Source organism: Pteropus alecto, unplaced genomic scaffold (genome assembly GCF_000325575.1).
Source record: "Pteropus alecto unplaced genomic scaffold, ASM32557v1 scaffold121, whole genome shotgun sequence".
NCBI classification, from domain to species: domain Eukaryota; kingdom Metazoa; phylum Chordata; class Mammalia; order Chiroptera; family Pteropodidae; genus Pteropus; species Pteropus alecto.
In genome coordinates, this window is record NW_006434369.1 from 13,513,457 (window position 1) to 13,533,527 (window position 20,071).

The window sequence follows — 20,071 nt, forward strand, 5'->3', positions numbered from 1 at the left end:
GTTGCTGTATTCAGTTCACTAGTATCTTATTTAGGATTTTTGCATTTGTGTTTACGAGAGACATTGGTGTGTAGTTTTCTTTTTGTGTGTTATCTTTACCAGGTTTTGGTATCAGGATAATATTGGCCTCGTAAAATGAATTGGGAAGTATTGCTGCCTCTTTGATTTTATGGAAGAGTTTGAGAAGAATATGAATTAAATCTTCTTTGAATGTTTGGTGGAATTCACTGGCGAAGCCATCTGGTCCTGAACTTTTACTTTTTGGTAGCTTTTCTATGTTTGTTTTAATTTCCATACTGCTGATCGATCTATTTGGATTTTCCAGTTCTTCTTGATTCAGTCCAGAGAGGTTGTATTTTTCTAAGTACTGGTCCATTTCTTCTAGGTTATTAAATTTGATGTTATATACTTTTTCATAGTATTCTTGTATGATCCCTTGTATTTCTGCAATGTCTGTCATAATTTCCCCTCCTTCATCCCTGATTTTGTTTATTTGTGTCCTTTCTCTTTTTTCTTTAGTGAGTCTAGCCAAGGATTTGTCAATTTTATTAACATTTCAAAGAACTAGTTCTTTGTTGCATTTATTGTTTCTATTGTTTTTTTTTTATTTTGTTTTCAATTTCATTTATCTGCTCTAATTTTGATTGTTTCTTTCCTTCTGCTGACTTTAGGCTTCATTTGTTCTTCCTTTTCTAGTTTTTTAAGATGAAGCGTTAGGTTGTTTATTTAGGCTCATTCTTCTTTTTGGAGATCAGCCTGTAATGATATGAACTTTCTTCTTATGACCGCTTTTGCCGTGTCCCAAAAGTTTGATATGTTGTACTATCATTATCATTTGTTGCCATGTATCTCTTGATCTCTCTTTTTATTTCTTCTCTGACCCAGTTATTCTTCAGCAGCATATTGTTTAATCTCCACATATTTCTGGTTCTTTCTGCTTCCTTTTTACAGGTGATCTCTAGTTGCAAAGCATTATGATGCAAAGCATCAGGGAATATGGTTGGTATGATTTCAACCCTCTTATATTTGTTGAGGCTATCTCTGTGTCCCAGTATGTGGTCGATTCTTGAGAATGTTCCATGTGCACTAGAGAAGAATGTATAAGCAGCTGTTTTGGAGTGAAAGGCTCTGTAAATGTCAATTATGTCCAGTTGGTCTGATGTATCATTTAAGGATGTTATTTCCTTATTGATTTTCTGTTTGGATGATCTGTCCATATCTGACAGTGGGGTATTTAGGTCCCCTACTATGATGGTGTTTGGGTCTGTTTCTCCCTTTAGTTCTGTTAGTAATTGCTTTATGTATTTTGAGGCTCCCTGATTGGGAGCATAGATATTAATAAGTGTTATGTTTTCTTGGTGCATGATTCCCTCAGTATCTTTCTTTATCTTTTTTTATTTTGAAGTCTATTGCATCTGTTATTAGTACCGCTACTTCTGCTTTTTTCTGAATGCCATTTGCTTGAAAGATCATTTTCCACCCTTCCACTCTGAGTCCATATTTGTCTTTGGAGCTGAGATGTGTCTCCTGGAGGGAGCATATGGTTTTGTTTTTTGATCCATTCTGCAACTCTGGGCCTTTTTATTGCTGAGTTCAGAGCATTTACATTTAGGGAGATTATTGACATATAAGGTTTTCCTACAGCCATTTTATCCTCAGTGTTTAGCTCAGTGTTTCCATTTTTTCCTTATTCTTGTATCTATGTCTGTTTTTTTATTTGGTTGGGTTTTGTGGATTTTCCCTCTGGTCCTTCTTGTTTTGCTTTATGTCCTTAAGTTCTTCGACTCTATTTCCTAAGCTTATTATCTCATTTTTCAACTCATGCAGTATATTTTTTATCTCCAGAAGGTCTATTTGGTTCTTTTTGAGGGTTTCAAGCTCCTTGCTAAAGAACTCATTCTGCTTATCTAGTTGTTTTTTCAATTTCTGAAATTGTTGATATGAATAGTTTTGGATCTCATTTTTTCAGAAGTACCATCCTGAATTCTCTGTCATTTAAGTTGCATATTTTTATGTCTGTAAGCTTATTTTCTGGAGATTTTTCTCTTTTTTTCTGAGATGCCTTGTCACCTTAGTTATTCATGGTGCTTAATGGACTATTTCTCCACCTGGGCATTAATGGAAGTGTATTCTGATTTTTTTTCCAAAAAGATTTATTATATAATGGTCCCTAGCCTACTGCAAAGAAGGTGTTTTTCTTTTGGTTTCCAGTAGTTGGTGTCTAAGCCTCTTGGATCTCTGCTTTATATAAAGTCTTAATAATGTCTTTTTTTTTCCCTCACAGATGTTTAATCATGCTCGCTACCCTCAGTCTCAGTTCCTGTCAGTGTTAGCAACAATTTTGGTAGCGTTGCTCAGATTCCCCTGAGGCTCCGTGGTGTTCTGTCTCGGAGGGTATGGGAGTAGGGGCCTTCTGAGTTAGGGGATGGGGGCAGTGGCTCAGCCTTGGTTTTGCAACCACAGCTGGTAAAAATCAACTGTTATTTTTATGTCATCCCTGCTTCTCTGCCATCCCCGTTTCTCTGCCTTCTGCCCTGATGACTGGGCACTGCCGCCAGCCGCGGGGAGCTCACAGCTCTCCCAGTCAGGGCCATTCAGGAAACTGGCTGCTCCTTCTCTCCTTCCCTTCCTCCTATGGGGAGCTACATCTGCAAGAGGCAACTTCTTTGTTTCTCCCAGTCCACTGTCCAACACCCAGGGTTCTGACCTGCTGGTATGCAGTGTGGGTGTTTTTTGTTGAGTTTTAGATGTTCAGCTTATTGTTGTTTCAGGGGGGGAGATCTGGGGACAACTCTCACTCTGCCATGTTTCTGATGTCAATCCAGTTTTTAATTTTTAATGGTTTTTCTGCGAATAAAAAATGGACCACAGGTAAGCATATAACATATACTGAATTGAAAATTAAAAAAAAAAAAAACTTGCAGTCATTAATGCAATTGAGAATAATTATCAAACCTGAAAATGCATTGTCAGCACATTAGTGTTATACCTCAGAAAGAATCAAATATGTCTCTACATTGGTTATATATAGAAAGAAAATAGTGCAGATTTGAGGCTAATAAATATTGGTATTAACTAATAGTTGTTTAATTGTTTGCAAAGCTGTTTTACAGTTAGAGAAAAAAATTGAAACATCATTATAATTTCTGCCTCTCTGTTCTAAATGAATCTAACTAGGACCTGGTTCATAGCATCTCTGGATTCACCTATAGCACAACTCAGTTTGAGAAAGTTTTGGAATGAAGTTTAGCTCACCGTTCTCATTTGTTTTTAGCATCCATGCTTTCATGGCAATTCCTAAGTTAATATTTTTATTGATGTTTCTCCATAGATTGCAAAATTGGGATCTCTTCTAGAGTCAAAAGAAGACCACTGCAACAGACTCATTGAGGAAAATGACAAGTATCAGAGACATTTAGGCAACTTAATAAATAAGGTACAGATTTTCTTACAGCAATATTTGCCTCTTAAAAGCTATGCCAAATATTAAAATAATAGAATTTTGGAGCTAAAAAGGATCTGAGGGATGATATAACACATTTATATTGATTTACTTCATAAAAGGTCCCCATTAACCTTTTAGCTGAAAGCTAGCAAAGAACATTGTGTGTATCTATTCTTCTGCTGTCAGCAACTTCGGGTCTTAGTATTACTGCTTCACATTGAAGAAAATTATAAATCCTGCCAACTCAGTGTTCTAGTTTAAGTCTTTTAAAAAGCACATTAACTTTAACCAAATGGATTGTATTCCTGAGTTGACACATATACCATTTGTCTGGAATATGACTCAGATCATAGTTGACTCATTACGGGTGTCCCTTTTTTTGACACTTCACTTTCTGCCTGATGAAGAGACACATTATAATTCCATTTCTATTCGTATTTCTGATTTCAAAATGTAAGGAAGATCTTTTGACTATTGTAAAAACTTTCATTGATGGGAGTCATATAATTGAATTAAACTTCAACTTGTAGAGATTTTAAAAAACAAAAAAATAAATTAAATTAAAATTTTAGAATTTATCCAAATTCTAAAATTTATTTATCCAATTTATCTTTACCTTATTTTTAAAAGGTTAGATCATATGAAGAAATTATTGAATGCGCTGACCAAAGGCTCAAGATATCTAACTCCCAGATTGCACAGTAAGTTGAAAAGCTTAATTTTTAATTTTGTAAACATTTACTGATATATTATTTTGCTCTCTGGCTTGCTAAATTCATTTTTTCTTAGACTCCTAGAAGAAGGGAAAATGCAGTTTTACAGATTAAGATCATTCTTCAATAATGTAATTAGTCTACTCAATGTCCGGACTACTTGAACAACCAGATTTTCTGCTTCTTTTCTCAGCGTTCCCTTTGATTTCGGGGTGGGGGTGGGGGGGAGTTGAAAGAATTAATGAGAAAAAGCCAAAAATTTTAGAATATTTTGCCATGGTATTCAAGTAAAATAACCTTCAGTGCTTGAATTTATTCACAAAAAGTTTTTGAATGCACACCAAATAAAATATACACGCATATATCAGTACAAAGTAAACTTTCTCATTAGAATGAGATTCAGCTTGAAACACTCCAAAATTTGTGTTTTTAAATTCTGCAGAATTTTTCCACTTATTTATTATCTTTATTTCTCACATGCTTCTTCCTCCAGTTTCATCTGTACTGTGCTGACTATCTCTAGAGCTTAAGCACCCTCCAAAATATGAACTTTCAGTAGGGCCAACTCGCCATAAGACAATTGAAAGACAGTGTAGGTATTCGTACCTTGGAAAGTTTGCTTTTGTTTTCCACTGTTGTTTTTAAGCAGAATGAATTGTAAAAAAAAAAAAAAAAAAAATTGCTCATTTTTCAGACTAACGCAGGCAAGTTATAAATTTGGAGGGGAAAAAGGGATGTTGTTATACACTCAAGAGAGGTAAAACTAGACCCTTCCCTGGCTTAGAAACAAGAAAACAGCCCAATCATCATAGACTCATGAATATAAAAATAAAGAGTACTCTAAAAACAGTGTCAAACCATCACTTTGGCCTTATTGCTTTGCTCCAGTTATTTTTAAAATTCAAAAAATTTTTAAATTATATTTCAGCTGAGTTGTTGATTTGGTTTGTGTTCAAGAGGAGACCTGGTATCTGAGTTCTATAAACTTTATTAAAAAATTACCTGCGGCTCCTTATTAGAATTGCCTTGAATGCTTTTTAAAAATATATCCAGTGCCCAAGCCCTATTCCCAGATCAAATAAGCTAAAATATCTGGTGGACCTGGACATAGGTATATTTCAGAAGTTGTCCAGGCAATTTTAATGGACAGGTTGAGAACCATAGAAGATATTATCTGAGTTTATTTGCTTTAAGTGATCAGGATTGCCATTTATTTTTTTTTATCAAATATAGTTTGTTATATCCACAAATAACCGTATTTTTATTTAATTATAGTGAATTAGCTTTGATCTCCTTAAAAGGTATATGCTGCTTCAAAAATTATCAAATGTACACATCGTTAGAGCAATGTTTCCTTAAATTGCTGCTAGTCTATTATGTTAAAATTTAGCATTGTTACAGTGTCTTTCTTCAAATACATTCACAAGGTATTCTGTAAGTTTTCAATTCACATACCTTGGATTTTAGAAACATCTGCTTACTTACAAAAGCCATTAATGATATCTAATTTTTCTAAAAGACTAAAAGAAGGTACTTAGTGAAGTCCATTTTGTATAAGCAGCCAGAGTGGTCTTTCTGAAATATAAATCTGATCATGCCCTTAAAACAGTCTAGTGATTTTCTATCACCTTTAGGTAAAAACAAAATTCTTAGAATGGTGAACAAGCTCCTTCATGATAGAGCTCCTGACTGTCTATCCAATCTCATCTCACCATTCCCTGCCTTGCTTTCAGCCACACTGGAGATAGTATAGATCCTCAAATTGACTGCATTCTCTTTTGCTTCAGGACTTTAGCATATGTTCCTCCACCTGGAGTGCTCAGGCTACCTGCTCCCCAGTTATCACACACTATCCTTCAAATCTCTGCTCAAATGCCCTTTCCTTAAAGGTACATTCACTGTTTTCCCAGTCTAAGTCACATGGTTTTTCCACAATGCTGCAGAGATTCTTGTCAAACGTCTCCTTTTCCCAAACACTACTTTCTCTATAATGTCATGACCATATCTGTTTCATGTGTGGAAGTCTCTGCTCCATATTCCTGGTTCTGGAACACACATTCCTATAAAATCTCAGACTTGTTTTCTCTACCCAATTCCCACCTACATCTGTGACATCCTCTTGAGGAGAGGTGGACCCTCTAACAAAAATGTCCCATTCATTTCCTGTCCTGGCATCCCAGCTTATCCAGCCATGCTAACTTATTCCTCATTGTTCCAGATGATCTTCCAATACATTGTCTGCCATCAGGATATCCATGATTATAGTTTAGAGGTTTTACGGGTACTCATTAAAGTCCTCCACATTAATGTGTTCATTATTTACCATCCACGAGACCCACTGAGTCCTAGAAGAATACTTCCAATGCTATATCTGGTATAGACAATGCTGAATTCATAGAAAACTACTCACTGACCTTTCACAGCAACTGTGGTTTCTACCTACACAAAGTCCCCGTAAATGTTTTTCCATGCAAAACCAAATTAGAAGTCACAGAAAAATCAGAGTGCAAATTTGTAACCTTTCTTCTTAAATTTCATTATAGTCTGAGTACAGGGTGATCAGCAATATTCGCTTGGCTTGAATATCCTATTAAAAATCCATGAATTTGCTATGGCCTGCTACCCTGAACAAGCCCAATCTCAGAAGCTAAGCAGGGTCGGGCCTGGTTAGTACTTGGATAACAAGCCCAATCTCAGAAGCTAAGCAGGGTCGGGCCTGGTTAGTACTTGGATGGGAGACCACCTAGGAAGACTAGGTGCTGTAGGTGTAAAAAAAATAATAATAAGAGATTGTAAGCTGACAAGGTCCTTGCAATCTGTGAGGTCAACCAAGGGTTGCCTTGCCTAAAAAAAAATAATAAAATAAAATAAAATAAAAATCCATGAGTTTGTATACCTTAATCACAGAGAATAAGGTGAACACTTGTTTATCTCTGAAACTTGTAAACCCAACAAATAGCCACACTTAAGTATATGGCAAAGTAAAATAACATTAATACTGCCCTATTTATAGTAATAATCACATTGTATATTTTTTAGTTCTTTTTTTTATGAAAAAGGATTGGTATGAGAAAAGAAGAGGTAAAAGTAAAAAGTAAAAAATAGATGTAAAAGAGAAAATAATGTAAAATAAAAATATAAAAGCAAATTGTATTTCTTGACTTCTTTTTCTTTTCTTTTTTTAATGAAAAAGGGTTGGCATGAAAAAAAAGAATCAGAAGTCAATGGCAGAACAATAATTGCGGCAGACTGAAAAATGCCTCCCTAAAAGATATCCATGTCCTAATCCCTGAAATCTGTGAATGACTCCATATATGCAAAAATTTATCAGCTTTATCTTAAAATAATTCTATTAATCTTAGCCTATTTTAAAAATTAGAAATGAAAAAGCATATGATCATTTTTAATAAACACAGAAAAAGAATTTGACAAAATCCAACATCCATTCCTGATAAAAACTTGAAACAAACTAAGGAGGAAGGGAACTCTATATGATAAAGATCATCTATAGAAAAAAAAAAACACACACACTAATATACTAAATGATGAAAGACTGAATACTTTCTCAAGATCAAGAACAAAGCTTCTACTCACATTGTACTGGAGGTTCTGTCCAGTGCAATCAGAAAGAAATAAAAATGAATTTATTTTCTGGATGACATGAAAAGAAGAAATGAAAATGAATTTATTTTCTGGATGACATGATAATCTATATAGAAAATCTGATGAAATCTACAAAAAAGTTACTAGAACTGTTAAGTGAGATTAGCAAAGTATAGGATACAAGATCAATATAAACATTTTTTTGTATTGCTGTATATAATACAATAGGTGATCTTAAATTCAGTACAGTCCCAATCGATATCCAGCAGACTTTTTAAATAGAAATTGACAAGCTGATTCTAAAACGATAAACAATCAGAAATTTAAGCTTAAAAAATAAAAACATTTCCAATAGCACCAAAAATATGAACCACATGGTGATAAATTTGACAAGAAACATGAAAGAGTTATACACTGAAAAGTATTAACTTTGCTGAGAGAGAATAAAGAAGACAAATATAGAGAGAAGTATACTTTTTTCATGGGTCTTAAGATTCAACATTGTTGACCTACAACCAAGATTAGACTACCCAGCAAAGCTATCATTTAGAATTGAAGGACAGATAAAGAGATTTACAGACAAGAAAAAGCTAAAGGAGTTTATCAACACCAAATCGATATTACAAGAAATATTAGAGGGACTTCTTTAAGAAGAAAAAGAAAAGAGATTAAAAATATGAATAATAAAATAGCAATAACTACATATTTATCAATAATTACTTCAAATGTAAATGGATCAAATGCTCCAATCAAAAAACATAGGGCTGAATGGATGAGAAAACAAGACCCATGCATATGCTGTCTACAAGAGACTCACTTAGAGTGAAAGTAAAGATATGGAAAAAGATATCTCATGAAAATGGAAATGAAAAAAAATCTGAGGTAGCAATACTTATATCAGACAAAATAAACTTTAAAACAAAGGCTAAAACAAGAGACAAGGACCCAGTAATTTCACTTCTGGATATTTACCCAAGGAAATCTAAAATAGTACTCTGAAGGGATGTGTGCATCCATATGTTCATTGCAGCATTATTTGCAATAACCAAGATATGGAGGCAACCTGCGTGTCCATGAATGGATGAATAGATAAAGAAGAAGTAGTACATAAATACAATGGAATATTATTCAAACATAAAAAATAATTTTAAAATAATGAAATCTTGCCATCTGCAAAAATATGGATGGACCTAGAAGGTATTGTGCTGACAGGAGTAAGTCAGACAGAGAAAGACAAATGCCATATGATTTCACTAATTTGGAATCTAAAGAACAAAATAAACAAACAAAACAGAAACAAACTCATAGATAAACAGAATATTTTGAGGGGTGTCAGATGGAAGGAGGATGAGTGAAAAGGGGGAAGAGATTAAGAAGTACAAATTGTTAAGTTACAAAATAGTCATGGGGCTGTAAAATACAACATAGGGAATATAGTCAACAATATTATAACAACTATGTATGGTTGGGTACTAGACTTATTAGGGTGATCACTTCAAAGTCATATAAATATATAATCACCATATTGTACACTTGAAATTAATATAATATCATATGCCAACTATAAGTGAAAAATAAAAAATTATTATTAAAAAAAGACTCAGTATTGTTAAGATTTCATTTGTCTCCAAGCTGATCTATAAATTCAATGCGATCCCAATAAAAATCCAGCAGACTTTTAAATAGAAATTAACAAGCTGATTCTAAAATTCATATGGAAATTCAAAGGACATAAAATAGCCAAAAGTACTCCAGTAAAGAAGGACAAAATTGGAGGAGAACCCGATTTTAAGACTTTTTATAAAGCTACAATAATCAAAACAGTGTGTCATTAGGGTAAAATAGGAAGAAGATCAATGGAACAGAATAGAGAGTTCAGATATAGACCCACACATATACAGAGGACTGATTTTTGACAAATGCACAAAGGCAATAAAGTGGAGAAAGGATAGTCTTTTCAACAAATGGTGCTGAAATATTTGGATATCCATTGCAAAAAAAACAAAAAACAAAAAAAACCACCTTTTTTTAATGCCTGGTACCACATACAAAAGTAACTCAAAATGGATAATAGACCTATATGTAAGAGTTAAAAGTATAAAACTTCTAGAAGAAAACACAGGAGAAAATTTCCGTGACCTTGGGGTTAGGCAATGATTTAGTAAGATGATAAAAGCATGATCCATTAAAAAAATTTTAATAATTGGACTTCATCAAAATTAAAAACTTCTGCTCTTCGAAAGACACTCTTAAGAGAGTAAAAATACTAGCCATTGTCTGAAAGAACATATTTACAAGTCATACATCTGGTAAAGCAATTTTATCCAGAATATATAAGAAACTCTCAAAACTGAATAAGAAAACAACCCAATAAAAATAGGCAAAGATTTGAACAGACACTTCACCAAGATGATTTGTGGATGACAAATAAGCACATGAAAAGATATTCAACATAATTAACAGGCAAATTAAAACGGCAATGAACACCACTACTCACCTCTTAAAATGTCTGAAAGACTGACCATACTCAGTTTTGGTGAGGATGTGGAGCAACTAAAGTACTCATAGTACTCATTCCTGGTGGGAATGTAATATGACACGACCTTAAAAAAAAAAAACTTTAAAAAAGTTTGGCAGCTTCTTAAAAGTTAAGCATACACCACCCAATGATTCAGCCATCCCACTCCTGCATGTTGATCCAAGAAAAAAGAAAGCATGTGTTTATACAAAGATGAATGTTTTTAGCAGCTTTATTTGCAATGGCCTGAAACCAGAAATAACCCAATGTTTCTCACATGGTGAAATGACACACAAATTGTGGTATAGCCATATAGTGGAATACTACTCAGCAGTAAATAAACAAACAAACAAACAAACAAACTCTTGATACATGCAACGTGGATGAATCTCAAAATAATTTGGCTGAGTGTAAGATTCCATTACAAAAAATTCTAGCTAATGCAAACTAATCTATAGTGAAAGAAAACAGATCAGTGGTTGCTTGGGGATCTGGGGGCAAGGAAAGATAGGTGGGAGGGATTACCAAGGTGCATGAGGAAAATTGGGAGGATGGTAGATATATTCATGTCTTTATTGTGATTATTTCCTGGGTATATACATATGTCAAAACATCGAATTGTGCACTTTAAATATGTGCATTGTATGTCAATTAAAACTTAATAAGATGTTTTAAAAACAAAAAACAAACAATGCCAACACAGACTCTTTGGGGATGTGTCTGATTGTCACTCCAAAGTGGGAAGATCATGCCACCTGGTGGTGAGGCTCAGGTAGCACCATCATTCCACGCAGTGCTGCTTTGCCTGCTTGGCTTTCTGCATGAGCAGTTGGTACTCTTTGAGGGAAGAAATCACTTCCTCCACAGAAAACCAAGGACTCCATTTACTTGGGCTTAGGTTGTAGTTTTTAGCCTTCAGCTCTATACACAGGAGCACTGTGTATGAAATTATTTCACTGGTGCTTTGTTCACAGTTGGAAAAACTTTTCACTTTCTTTTTTGGGGGTATCCTCTTCCCCCAAGAGTTGAACCTTTCAACTCTAGAAATACAAAAGATTTATTCCATGCCATTTCTCTGATAATAAGACATGAGAGGATAAATGTGTGTTGTAGAAAGCCACCAAGCTTGTGGTAATTTGTTATAGTAGCCACAGAAAATTAATATACCCTTCCTGGATGGGATAGTTTGGGAGGAGACTATCTTAATTAAATTTGCCCTCTTAGGGCCAACAAGGGAACCCACTAGGATCTCTTTTGCTAAAAGCCATAAAAAATATAAATAAGTCTCTAGCAGGCCACCTGAATGCTGAGATCCTTCTTGGAACACTATTGCACATCTTCCCATGTTAAAGCAGAACAAAACCTGCTCAGAGGTTTTGTTTTTAACAGGTTACCCCCAGGATCATGTTGGGTTCACTCATACAGAGTGATCAATTCTCTACCCACTGTGTAAACAAATAGAAGAACATCTAGATGTCACTTTATAGGTTTACTACTATCTACTTTTCTTCATTATACCTGGAAACTATAAAGGCAAAAACTGATTAAATAATTTGAGTTGCTAAGAAAGAATCTCAAATATCCATACAGTGAGATGGATGGATGATGTGGAAAAAGCTAGACCACCATTTGCATTTATTTACACAAATCCTCCAATGAATTTTACAAAATGTTAGTTTAGAAAAGTCAATTTTAGTCATAAATTTTAATTGTTTCTTCTTTCAGTTTAGAAGAGAGGAATAAACATTTGGAAGATTTAATTAGGAGGCCTAGAGAGAGAGCTAAAAAACCAAAGTAAGTTTTTATTTATTTTTATAAATAATAATCTCTTTAACTTTAGAATATATCTATAATAATAAGTAATACACTTTTAAAAACCTTTTTTCCTTATGTCAATTTAAGACAAGATAAATTATGTGACTAACTAGAATAAAATAGTTGCTTAATAAATGTTTTTTGTAGGACCTGAATCGGAAAACCAGGTTCCCTGGCCCCATGGAACTTCTGATTACTTCTAAGGAAGACACTATAAAGATTACGAGCTAAGATTTTTGTCTACAATAAAACAGCTTACCCTGGTATAAATACATAGCAGACCAGATTTCATGACCAGATTTTCTTACACTAATGTTAAATCTTATGATCCATTATTTTAGAAGATTCTCAGTATTTGATGGAACAAGGCATAATCTCAAACCTAATGGGATTGCCTAAGGCCATAGTAGAATGTCAGAATGGGACTCTTCCTGGCCCAGTTCCTGAAGTGCTAATAAAACATTTCTAGTTCCCAAAAAGAGAGTGAGTTTTCCATGTGCAGAGGTTCTGATGGAAATTTCAAGGAACTTGTTTCATGACTCATATCCCTTGTCCAGATCCAATATATTAAAAGTGTGGAAAGTGAGAAAGATTGGAGAAGAGATTTCTTTGACTGTCATGTTGTGAGTTCCCATTAATCCCAAGTAATTCTACCTCTTTTACCTAAAGGCTTGTGAGGGGTTTCCAGGTGATCACCTAAAGAGCTTTGAAATGCTTTTCCTAAATATTGGGAAACACAGAAGATCAGTGACTCACTCGTGCCTGAGAAAACTAAAGAAAGCTGCAGCAGCATGACAGAGAGGCTGTGTTGGGGGTGGCCTGTTCTCCCTAAAATTGTCATCAATTTTAAGAACCATGCCGGGTGAGAGATGAGTTATTTGGGGCTCTTGCCCAAGCTGCCTGGAGGAATATCAGCATCAGGAAGAGGACACCAAATTCTTGGAGGCCGATAAAGAAATATCAAGTGACCACCAGAGGAGAGATGCATCAGCCTGGGTCAAGGGAACTGTAAGACAGAGGTCCTCAGCAAAGGCAAACTCCAAAGAGAGAGAATCAGCTTTGGCCATTTGCCACCCAGCCAAGTAAGAATATCCTACCACTTTACTTCTCCCTCCTGCTGTAAATAGAGGAGGTTGTGAGCAAAGAGAGAGCAGAAACTGATCTCCAAGGGCAAGTGATGTCCACCAACTAAAGCCTTAGCTGAGAGAGGGGGAGGAGAAGTCCCACTTTTGAATGAAGATTAAAGGATTGATTAATATTTAAGACTGGACATTCTGCTTACTAAATTGAGACTATGTTTATGCTTCACCGTGAAAACTGGCTATTAAGAGTGATCAAAAAATCATTGGGCCTGCTAGGTATTCAGCCAATGGCAAAGGAAAAGCTTCCCTGAGAGATAAAGGTCTAAAGTAGAAGTGGAAGGCAGACATTAAATTTGCATTTTGATTATATCATTGGTCATGTTTGTTCAGCGCACCATTCGACTTGAAAATCAAAACTCTTTAGATTTATGCTAGCATTTGCAAAGTAGTGAGTTAACTACATTTTTGCCCCTAATATAAAAGAGTATGATCTGATGCCTGGTATATTACAGATGCTCAGTAATTGTTAATTTAAACTGAATGTGAATCTTCTGAGTTGCTGAGAGAAACTTTGAAATATTTTCTTCTAGAATTTTATTTATTTATTTATTTTTTATCCTACAGTCTTAGGGCTGACTTTTTGTTTTTGTTTGTCTGTTTTTGTTTTTTAGAATTATTTTAAAACAAGAAAATTTGCATATGAATGTACACATTTTTCACCAGTTCAAACAACTCGTTTACTGTATAAATAACATGTGGCCTATTTTCACAACAAATTTGAGGCCCGTTTGTATAGATTTAATGTGGCTTGGAAGCAAAGGGATGTGAGGTGGAGCAGAAGACCCTCTGGGCTGTTTCTTAGAAAACTTAAGACTTATATCGCCTTCAACGGCCACCATCCATGAAGCCTCCCATTGACTGATTGACCTCAATAAATTTAGCATAGGGATGCTCTTTAGACTACCTCTGCATCATCTTAAAATTATAATGCTGCTTTTTCCAATTGTGGGAAATAGGGAGATAAAGTGAGCACTTTAATAGTCTCGGATGTTTTATTTTGCCTCTAGTTCTTCATCACTTTCAAGGGAATTTGCTAGGTTTTCAAGTCATAGCCAGAATTTTATCCTAAGTAAATCTATAAGGATGTTTAAATGTAATGAGACTGTGGCTCAATATATTTATTTAATTACAGTGAGAATGATCCAAATATTACATACCGAAAAAGCTTTACCTTAATCTTTTAGGGTCTTATAGTTCTTTCCCAAATGACAATTTCTCCTTGAATACAAGGGAAAGAACATATTTAAAAATGGCGTACTTGTTCACTATGTTCGCTATTTTAGTCCTCCTCACCACCACTACTTCTTTTTATTTATTTTTTTTTAATTATTCTATTTCTATTTCCTGCAGACCAAGAAGTTTAAAAAATCATCCAAAGTCCATGACAGTGGTAGGTCATATCGATGATCATTATAAAGAATGTTATATTTTCATGTAATTTGATAATAAGATTAAATGAGTTCCTCAAGTTACATTTCCATAATGTTCAGCTTAGCTTTCCCCTCTGTCATCAGATAAGGGTCTATTTGGCCTCTGATCATAGGTCTTCCTATAATTAGAAGCCCTTTCCTCTGAAACTTTCCTTGTATTGATCCTCTTAACTTCATCCCCACAACTACTGCTTCATGTTGAACCTTCATCATTTTTCATCTGGCCTATTATGGTCATCTCCTAATTGGTGTTTCTGCCTCCAGTTTTGCTCCCCTTCCATCCTCCATGGAGTAGAGAGTGATCTCTCAGAAGCAAAATCTGATTATGTCCCTCCCCTTCAATGGTTCTCAGTTGCATTCAGGATCAAATCCAGTCTCCCTAGCTCAGCATATAACGTCCTCTATGATCTAGTCCTTGCCTTCCTATCCAATCTTCTCGTTCACTGCTTCCCCCTTGCCAACGTACATACCAACCATATCTAGCCACTTGTAATTTTCTAAATATACTATTATTTTTATGCCTTGTTATTATTGCCCATGCAGTTTTCCTTACCCAGATAGAATGTTCTCTCCCAACTAATTTTTCTCCCCCTCACTTCAGTTCCCAGCTCAAGCTCTATCTCCTCTATGAAGCCTTTCCTGTCCTGTCTCCCAGATGGAACGGACTTGCTTCCTCCCATGTGCTCACACCATACCCTTTGATACAACAACACTTATAACATTTCATTCCAGTTCTCTGCATTCATGTCCCTTGACTTGACTAGAACTCTTTAGTGCAGGAATTGTCTTATGTTCATTTTGGTATCCCTAAGCACCCAGCCCACAAAAGGTATTAAATAGGAGTGAATATTTGACTGGCTTGGGCCCTAAGACCAATGCTACACTTGCTGGAGTAATTAGTAATAGAAGATACAGCTGCTGCTGCCCCCGTCCCACCCAAGGCCGTGGTATATATTCGTAAACACCATGACCTGTTCGTGACATAGCTTTGTGGAGAAGAGGTCAAAGATTTTTACTCTACATGACCCATTGAGACCCAGCTGTTGGAATAATTGAGTAATAAGGATATCTTTATACTACTAATTCTTAGTTATACTGTGCTGATGAGTCACTTTATGAATTTTTCATATTCTTGCTTCTATTCTTGTTTTCTTCATTCTGCCAGCTGGCAACGAAACCAAGAAAGATGAAACTCAACCCACATTGTTCCTTAATGGGAAAAAGATCGAAACAAACAAAAATAATAATTAAAATATAATATTGATATTATCTGTGATATTCATCTATCTATAGGTTTTCCTTATATCATTTTTCCATATGTAATCAAGAATTAGCTGTTTTGCCACTGAATGCCTATCTTTCTTAAAAACTTAAAACATTTTTTCCTTTCATTTGTAGATGCCAACTATTTTAGAAGGAAATAGAAATGATTTAGATTAAGCAAGACTGAAGATTAAACACTAATTATTTTTGTCAACCACTCCAGGAGCAGTCACTACTAAGTATAGTACCCAGATCAATCCATATAAATGATAACAATAAAATTGTATAAATGGTGAAAATTTACATTCTAAAAAATGTGATAACTTTTTTCTGATTTCTTCTTATAAACAAAAATTCTACTTTAAACAGGTGAATACAGTGGCTTCTTTTCCAAATATCTATTCTCATTTTCACAGAATACCACTCCAGTATTATCAGGCCTTTATGAAACATAAAAATAGTCATGAATCTCATTTCGATTTTTTGTTTCCCCTCGTAGTACATCATTTTTCTCTCTAGTCAATCTAGTAGGCTCTTCCTACTACCAATCAAATTTAAAAGGACACTAATTTCGAAATCCTTTGGAATTAAACCCTAGCTAAAAGGAGAAAACTGATCTTTCGAGACATAACCCTTATAATTTCCCCCTTAACATAGTTTTGAGGAATTAGTGCTGAATTTAAACAAAAGACCCAGAGATAGCTGATTTTGTAAAGTATATCAGAAAAATAAATGAACATAACATACATATTATCCTTTTAATAAATCCCAGAGCCAGGATGGAGGTGTAATTATTGAATCAAAAATATACCTTGAGTGAAAGGAAAGAAATTATTTTATCTCACTGACATTAGTTGCACTTAAATTAGTCAGCAAAGTACAAGAGGAAAATATACGGAGAATATATATCTGGCCCTGAAGGAAGTACTGATTAAATAAAAGCTATTATTATTATTGTTTTGTTTTTTTGTTGAGAAATTCTATAAGACAGGTCTTATATGAATTTTAAAACATAAAATTAATTTCTCAAATTCAAAAGGCTGCAATAAAATTTAAGACAACCCATCAGAAATGCAGTGAGTTTGGAGGTATAACAGTGTTTTATTTCAGAAAATTAAGCCTCGAAAGCTTTGAAAGTGATTCAAATTTTAAAAAGAGCCATTATTATTGTTGTTGTTGTTATAGTTATCAGTGTCATGGGACCCTCTAAGGAAGATTAAAATATGACAGGAGAAAGACAAACATTAACATAAAGATAGCTAATGCAGCATCTTGAATCTGCACATGAATGTGATGGAACAGTTGGAATGGGAAGATTAACAGGTTGTCTACAAACAGGATTGTGTCCTAAGTGCTACATTTCCCATGTGTACTATTAGAAATTTATGACTTGTTACCTACGTGTTGTCTCAGAATGAATGTGCCTCCTTTGGTGCATGGCTCAAGGATACAAAGTCTAAGTCAGTTCCTTCAGTAAACATTTAGTAACTTTCAAGAAATGATGTGACAACCTCTGTGTTAGATACCAAGAATACAAAGAAAAATCAGGCAAAGATCACCAAGGCCTACATAATCTATTGGGAGAGATAGATAAACAAACTCTGTTCTAGAATGGTGTAGCTATAACTGCCCATGGAGGTCTAGAAATATGCATGAAATGGCCCTGGACCCTGTGAGAAAATCTCAGGGAAGATTTTACAGAAACGATGAGCCAGATCATCATAGCTGACTAGATATTCCTCAGATGGATAGCAGAGGAAAGCAACAGCGCACTCAAAGCATAGAGGCCTGAGATACCATGTTACATTCCCTGAATAACAAGCGTCGTCTAAAACCCACGTTCTTCCTGTGGCAGGAGATGAAGATGATCATAAATAGAATTATATGCCATGCTAAGAAATTTGAACTTCATCATTATAAGAAGTTCTGAAGGATTTTAAGTACAGGAGTGTGGTCAGACATGCATTTTTGAAAGATCACCCTAATAATGATTTAAAGGGTAGGTCAGTGGTGGGCTGTGCTAGAATTAGATGTACCAGTTAAGAAACTGCTACAGTGCTTCAGCCAAGAAAAACTGAGGCCCAGAACGAAAATAATGGCAGTGGAAATAAAGAGAAAGATATGGAAGCAAAGTGATTTCAAAGGTAAAATGAAAACAATTTGGGAATTGGTTAGCTATGGGAGTGAAGAGAAAAGAGTCTAGGAAGCCTGGCAGGGTTCTGGTTGAGTGGTGGTTATCTGAACTGAAAGAATACAAGAGGAACAGCTGGTTTGCAGGAAAAGATATGATGAGTGTGAGGTCGCTGTGAAACACAGGGGAGATATTTTAAGTAGTTAAATATATGCTGAGGAGGATCCAGTGGATTTGGAAGGGACTGCAGATAAAGGAGAGAGTAGGCATAATTGATGAATCAAGGTCTCAAAGGAAGGAAGAAGGGCTAAGTTCCACCACAGGAGCAGACACCTCTTCCTCTGCAATTGAAAGGAAGGAAATCAGAATAGGCACATTCAGGGCGACTGTGAGCTGTGATATAAGCTGAGGGAGCTCATGGCTGAAAGCTTCACTCTCTTGCAGTAAGTAGGAGGGGAGAGGTGAAGGTTTGAAACAGCCACAGCTTCTGTCCTCACAGAGCAAAGCTTCAGCTCTCGCCACAGGATAGTACAAGGAGATAAAATTTCCTTTCCACCTCACGATTTCATCTACTTTCTTCTCCTTCCCTCTAGACCTTATTCCCTTGATTCTGACTCACTGCATCTTCTGGAGGACTTGCTCCATCAATAATTTTTATGGACAGGGTTTTAAATTTTTACTTTGTAGTCCAGCAGTCACTGCTAACATGCACAGGCCCCAAATTACTTGTATGCCCTGGCCCATTGTTTCCTTTTCTGAGAATGTCCTTCCTGTCCTAACTAAGCTAAACTTCCTCACTTCTCCACCTCCATCACCCAGTTCCTCATATTTAAAACATTTGTATTTTTTAAGGCCTAATTTAAATGTCACCCTCATCCTTCTCTGAAAGTAATACCTATCTCCTCTATTTTATCTGTGACTTTCTAATGGTACTTAGTACTTTCTTCCCTAAATTATAGCACTTGGGAAATAGTATGCTACAGCAAAAAGAGCACTCAACATATAGCATCACGAGATTCAGGTTCAAGCGGCTCCTCCATACTAGCTGTTGTAAGAAAATGAGTTCATAGGATTTTTTTTTTTTAGGCTAATGTAGGAATTTAAAAGAGTTATATACTATGTAAGAGCAATCATAGGACTATGTTAATATTAATGTAGAAATATAAATTTTTTGTACATTATGACTCTCTTTAATAGATTATAATATTTTCCTATAAAAATACAACTCTTAGTATGAGTCAGTGATGTATAGAATTAAAATCTAGCAGATCCAGTCTGAAATATACATAAGGCTTTGGAAGTTAGTATGAATTCATAATTGTGCCTCACTCGGGTAAGTTGTGAAACTGGAAAAAGATCTTTCTTTATTTAGCAAGGCCAAACTTGCACGAAGAACATTTAGAATATATATATTTTGTAAATTTAGAGCATGACGTGGTGAAAATTCCACAACACTGTAATACATTTGGGAATTCTTATAGAAAATGGGGCCAAAGTCAAAAATATTATAAAAAGAGAATTTCAAGATTTAATACAACTACTCCACTGATACATTCCTCCACTTCGGTTTGTACTAGAGAATTTGAACATTCCTAACTAAAGAGCTTTGGTACTAGAAGGACAGTGTTTAGAAAAAACTCAGTTCTTTCCCTCCTGTGTTTCTCTTTTACTCTCATGCTACTACCACATTCAGAATACTTCTGACACCAGATTTGTGCTAGGTTTTCCCCAACCAAGCAATTCTCTGTAACATCAGCTGGGTGTCCTACAATTTAACTCAATTCTAACAATATCTACCTGGAGGTAGTGTCAGATCCCACAGTTCAAGGCCTTAGTCCCCCAAGACTGCCCTCAATCCACTTCAGATGCCAATCCCAAGTCTAGGTTGTCACCTGTGTTTCTGACCCACCAGCTATAAATCAGAGGTTCCTAATGATCCCCCCTTTGGGTTTCATCAATTTGCTAGTGTGGCTCAGAGAACTCAAGGAAATACTTATGCACTTATGTTTAC

The 20,071-nt window shown here is 35.2% G+C and overlaps 1 protein-coding gene across 1 annotated transcript in view; it reads left to right on the forward strand.

Moving 5' to 3' along the window:
* Nucleotides 1-16,106, forward strand: part of CAGE1 (cancer antigen 1) — a 46,637-nt gene extending 30,531 nt beyond the window's left edge. The window contains exons 8-11 of the mRNA XM_025044926.1: nt 4,076-4,146; nt 12,005-12,073; nt 14,587-14,626; nt 16,065-16,106. Coding sequence (XP_024900694.1) covers nt 4,076-4,146; nt 12,005-12,073; nt 14,587-14,626; nt 16,065-16,106 — 222 coding nt within the window. The remainder of the gene's footprint in view (nt 1-4,075; nt 4,147-12,004; nt 12,074-14,586; nt 14,627-16,064) is intronic.
* Nucleotides 16,107-20,071: the final 3,965 nt, after the last annotated feature.